This window comes from Pelodiscus sinensis, chromosome 16 (genome assembly GCF_049634645.1).
Source record: "Pelodiscus sinensis isolate JC-2024 chromosome 16, ASM4963464v1, whole genome shotgun sequence".
In the NCBI taxonomy this organism is placed as follows: domain Eukaryota; kingdom Metazoa; phylum Chordata; order Testudines; family Trionychidae; genus Pelodiscus; species Pelodiscus sinensis.
Window position 1 is genome coordinate 30559920 of NC_134726.1, and position 5752 is coordinate 30565671.

The 5752-nt window shown below is 42.4% G+C and overlaps 1 protein-coding gene across 1 annotated transcript; it reads right to left on the reverse strand.

Annotated features, from left to right (window-relative positions):
• Positions 1–3443: 3443 nt before the first annotated feature.
• LOC142818628 (general transcription factor II-I repeat domain-containing protein 2A-like) lies at positions 3444–5499 on the reverse strand. Its single transcript, XM_075899639.1, has 2 exons — positions 5485–5499; positions 3444–5318 (listed from the first exon to the last, which is right to left on the reverse strand). The coding sequence occupies exon 2, from the start codon at positions 5307–5309 to the stop codon at positions 3504–3506; it is 1806 nt and encodes a 601-aa protein (XP_075755754.1). The 5' UTR covers positions 5310–5318; positions 5485–5499; the 3' UTR covers positions 3444–3503.
• Between the last annotated feature and the right edge of the window lie 253 nt (positions 5500–5752).

Sequence of the window (5752 nt, forward strand, 5' to 3'; positions counted from 1 at the left end):
TGCCTCAATGCTGTCTGTGCGCTGACCCCAGGGGTTAGTGTGTGATGGCTTGTCAAGACTGTTTCCCACTCTGGCACTATGAATGCAGAAGTTGGGGGCCTGAAAAATGCTCCAAAACCTTGCCTCTACAGGCACTGGTTACAAAAAGTTCCCCCCAAAATCCTAATACCCAGATTTTAGGGAACTTGCTGCCACTATCATATGCTTTTGATCCCCAACATAAAACAAAAATGAACAGGGGTGGACACTTGAAACCAACCTCAGGGGTACCCCAAGCTCTTTTTCCCCAAAAGAACTTAAGAAAGAAAAGAGAAAAACAAGCTGCAGTCTCTGGTAGCTGACCCCTCAGTCCGAGGCATGCAGATACACACAGACACACCTTCCGAGACACAAGAATCAATCAATACCAGTTAATTAGAATAAAAAAAAAACCCAATCTTTTATTATCAAAACAAAACTACAGTTGCAAGTATAGTAAATTGGCTAGGTGGAAAGAGCCACAATTTGAAAGTCCCTAGGCTGTAATCCTTAATTACAAAAGAAAAAAACAATTAGCCAGCTCAGACATGATTTCCAAACCCCCCCAAACAAGGAAAACCAATAAACCCTTACAGACTATCTAAACTTTTCCCTAGTTTCACATTTTAAGAAGTCTGTTGTTGGAGAAAGAAGCATCTCCCTCAATACCAGGGAGAAACTGCTCTGATTTTAAGCAAAGAAGAAAGTGAAAAACCCCTCTTTTCCAGTTTAAACAAAAAAACAGGACTATGTAGCACTTTAAAGACTAACAAGATGGTTTATTAGGTGATGAGCTTTCGTGGGCCAGACCCACTTCCTCAGATCAAATAGTGGAAGAAAATTGTCACAACCATACTGGAACAGGACACTAAACTCCAAGAGGCTCTGGGAGACAGACCCATAGTCTCCTATAGACAACCACCTAACCTCAAGATGATTTTTACCAACAACCACAGGACATACCACACTAATACCAACCCTGGTACCTTCCATTGCAACAAACCCTGTTGCTAGCTTTGTCCACATATTCACTCTGCTGATACCATTATTGGACCTAACCAAGTGAGTTATAAGATCAAGAACACATATTCCTGCGCATCCAGAAATATAATTTATGCTATCATGTGCCGAAAGTGTCCGTCTGCGTTTGAAATTCCTACCTGCATTGTTATTGGCTGATTACCCAACCCCCACCCCTACCTCCAGCCGACACCTTTGCTAGGTACCTGAGTTAACCCCTGAGTCACTGACTACTGGTCAGCATTCCATCTGATCATGACACGGTTCTTCCTGGTTTTATCTCCTTTAGTTTTCCACTGGTGAAGGTTGGAGAGAGCACAGTGCGAATCCTCTTCCACAGCTCATCCTCACTGAGGCAGATAGTCAAATCCAGCAATCCTGTTGGACAAAATCTCTGGAGGGAAAAGGCAAGTCCAGTTCCAAACTGTAAATGGGCTGAAGGATTCCTCTGGAGAGAATGAGAGTTTGCTAAGTGAGCCTATGCCCTTTTACTGCATCTCTTCATATGCCACTGTGAGATATCAAAGAAGTTTAATATGTTTCTTAAGGAGGTAGGAAATTGGAAAGCACAGGTCACTAATCACTGGCTACATGTTAAGCATCTGGAAGGAAAAGTATTTCAACCACGTTTTCAATAATTTTTCCTGTGCTCTAACTCTTCAACTGTGAGATACTAGTCCCCATTACATAAAGACACATACATATGCATATACACTACACTAGCCCTCCCCTAAGCTGCCTGTATCTGTACACATACAAGAACCACATGCACAGGTGGGAGACTTGCACAAGTGCACATACACTCATAACTGCTGCACATGTGTTCAGACACACACAGAAAGAGTCATATTTAGATCTCCTGGATTCTGTTTCAGTTGAGTAGAATTTGTCCAGAGTTTTTTCTATTGCCAGCTTCCTAAAAAGGTTCAGCTGCTTTCGAAGTGCAGTAAAACAGGCTTCACTGAGAACCAAGGTATTTTATTCCAACTGAGCTTTGTCCCCTCTCTTCTTTAGCGCAGGAATGAAGTGACATATAGTGAGCAATGAGGGTAATCCTTAGGGGTGCATTCATTCTCATGTACCGAGAAACCCTAATGCATACTAATATCATGTGTTTCTGACGCCATTTTTGTTTAACATTTTGGCACATCTTAATGATTGGTTAAAGATTGGAAACCTACCTGTTGGTTGGTAAAGCGTGTAGCACTCTCTCCCTGACACGTTTTTAATGAGTGTAGAATCCACGGGGGGCTAGCAACAAGACCCTCCTAAGAACACTTGATTAGCTTCATTTAGCATGGATGCTCTAATTGACGGGGGGGGGGTCCCTCCTCCCTCTCTCCCCTCTTTTTCTGCTTTAAATTTTGGGGTTTCTGTGCCCCTCTATGTCTCTTGTGCCACTCAGCTGAAAATGTGGGTTGTGCCCATGAAAGTTTATGATAGCATCTATATTTTTGTTCATGTCTAAGGTGCTACAGAACTACTTGATTTTTAAGTTTTTTTACATTACAGACTCACACAGTTACCCCCTGAGACCATTGGATATGTGTTCCCATACATTAAGCCAGAGCTTAAGAAGACTGTAAATAAACTGTCTAGACAAAAAAATGGTGTAAATGTAAATGGTCAGTCTGCAAGCCAGATACATCTGTTTGTCTTTTCTGAAAAAACTTAAACTCCATTCATCTGAAGAAGTGGGTTTTTTGTTAGTCTCTAAGGTGCTGCAAGACTCTTTGTTGTTTTTTAAGTTTTTAAGGGGTCCAGTTTTCAAATAAATAGCACAGAGAGGAGATGGGGGAAGAGGAGGTAAAGGAGGGGAAAGAAATTATGGCTGTGTCCAGACTCCATGCCTCCGTCGACGGAGGCATGTAGATTAGCCAGCTCGGAAGAGGGAAATGAAGCCGCGATTAAAATAATCGCGGCTTCATTTAAATTTAAATGGCTGCCCCGATCTGCCGATCAGCTGTTTGTCGGCAGATTGGGAGAGTCTGGACGCGATGCCCCGACAAAGAAGCCTTTCTTCATCGACACAGGTAAGCCTCGTGAAACCAGGTTTACCTGTGTCGATGAAGAAAGGCTTCTTTGTCGGGGCATCGCGTCCAGACTCTCCCGATCTGCCGACAAACAGCTGATCGGCAGATCGGGGCAGCCATTTAAATTTAAATGAAGCCGCGATTATTTTAATCGCGGCTTCATTTCCCTCTTCCGAGCTGGCTAATCTACATGCCTCCATCGACGGAGGCATGGAGTCTGGACACAGCCTCTCAGTTAGAGCAGGGGTCTCCAAACTTTTCAGCCCGAGGGCCGCATTAACTATCAAACAGCAGTTCGGGGGCCGACTACACACTTGAGGTCCAAATAAAAAACAATCAAAACATGGATGTTGTTTTTAATTATTTATTTAATATTATTTTATTCAGTTATTATTTAATAACACATTGATACACTACACATGAACACCTGTATTAGTGTGAATGGTGAAATTGTTTCCTGGATGCCAAAATAGCAGACATTTCTGGCTTTAGATTTGTTGTCCCTAACATCAACAGTGACCTGAGATTATCATCGGACAAGTTTGTTCTCAAATTGTTCTTCACATATTTCATTCTTGAAAATGTTTGTTCACACAGGTATGTTGTTCCAAAGATTGAAAGGTACCTTGATGCAAAAGTTTTGACATTAGGAAAGTCTTCCTTGGGCAAAAACTGGTAAAAACCCACCAGTCCTATTTTGAACTTGTCCCTAAGGAGGTCATTTGCTTGCAATTCAATGACTTCCAGCTGCAGTTCATCTGGGCAACTGGCCACATCTGCTTCAAATGGGTTTTGAAACAATCTCACTTCTTCTGCCTTTGAATCCAAGTCAGAAAACCGCTGCTGAAACTGCAGCTGGAGGTCTTTGATGATCTCACATGCAAATGACGTGGGGAACTCAGCTGTTGCTTCAGCCATGAAGACCTTGCACTGCTGAAAGTGCGTCAAGTTGTTGGCCTGTACTTGTTCCAAAAACAAGACAAGTTTGGATCTGAAGGCCTTTAGGTGGGTGTATAGATCAGAAACTAGATTTTGCTCTCCTTGTAGTTTTAGGTTCAGAAAATTTAAATGACTAGTTATGTCTGCAGCAAAAGCCAATTTCCATACCCACTCTTCATCAGACAGTAATGGCTGTGGCTTGCCTTTACTTTCCAGGAAGTCACCTATTTCCTTTCTTAACTTAAATACTCTGCTCAGAACTTTCTCACAACTTAGCCATCTTACTGCTGTGTAATATGGTAAATCTTGTGATTCTGTGTCTGTATCTTTCAACATGTCTCTGAACTGTCTATGGTTGAGCCCATGTGACCTTATTAAATTCACCATCTTCACCACAGGATTCAGTACACTGCTAATGTCCACATATTTAGCACACAAAGCTTGCTGGTGAATAATACAGTGCAGGAACATTGGTTGTATAATGTTTTTCTCATTACACATCTGCTTCACTTGTCCAACCAAGCCTTTCTTTATGCCACTCATGTTCTTTCCTCCATCAACAGTCAGGCAACTGAGGTTAGTCCAGTCCAAGTTATAATCAGCAAATGTTTTTTTCAACTCATTGAATATATCCTCTCCGGTAACAGTGCCATACATGCTATGTAGGGAAGCCAGCTCTTGTGTTATGTTCATGTCTTCATCCACACCTCTAATGAACACAAGCAGTTGAGAGGTGGAGCAGCTGTCCAGCGATTCATCCATTGCAATTGAAAAATGGCGAAACTTGCTTGCATTTTTCGCTATTTGAGTCACAATGTTTTCACCCATGTCTGCAACACGGCGGGCAATGGTATTCGCACCCAAAGCTACGTTTTCAAATTGTTTTGACTTTTCTGGGCAAAGTTCCTCAGCCACTTCCAACAAACATTCCTTCACTACTTCACCATCTGTAAAGGGTTTGCCACTTTTAGCCAGGACGTAGGCAACTTTATAACTGGCCTTAGTTAAGGATTCATTTTCATTTGAGGATTTACTGAACAATGTCCTCTGAGATGTGAGTTGATTTTGTAATTTAGAAAATTTTTCGGCACGGACTTTACCCTTCAACTGTACATATTTCTCCTGATGTTTGCTTTGATGATGACGGCGCAGGTTGTATTCTTTCATCACAGCCACGGTTTCGTTGCAAATCACACACAATGCTTTCTCGCCGGATTTGATGAAGAAGTATTTCAAACTCCATTCTTCTTGAAATTGCCGACACTCATCGTCTATTTTTCTTTTCCTCTTCTCGGCCATCGCTGGGCACTAAAATAAAGTGAATTCAACATGAATAAATAATGAAACTGAAAGTATCTTGCACACAATATCGCTCAAAAAACCTGATTATGCGAACTAATTTTGTCGCAATAATAGCTGCAAATGTCCCAAAACAATTTTTAAAAATTCTTATGATTTCTTAAGTTAAACTTACCTGAATATAGTGTGCAAATATATCCACTTAAGGTAGAGAGATTGTTGCTTTTAATGTTTCCTCTTCAGAATATTCGCCTGCGAATCCGTTTCTCCTGGAAGGGGGGGGCTTTTCCCCCTGCTCTCCCCTTCCTCTGCACGCTGTCCTCCCCTCCTGCTTGCCACCGCTCACTCCTTCCCCCCCCCCGGGCGGAAGGGGTCACCTTTTTAAAGTTCCCGCCGGGGTTCACGTTCCCCCGCACGTCGCCGGGCGGGCGTTACCACCACCG

What these genes read in the sequence shown, in the direction of transcription:
- LOC142818628 (XM_075899639.1), bottom strand. Translation starts at nt 5,309, where the DNA reads ATGGCCGAGAAGAGGAAAAGAAAAATAGACGATGAGTGTCGGCAATTT.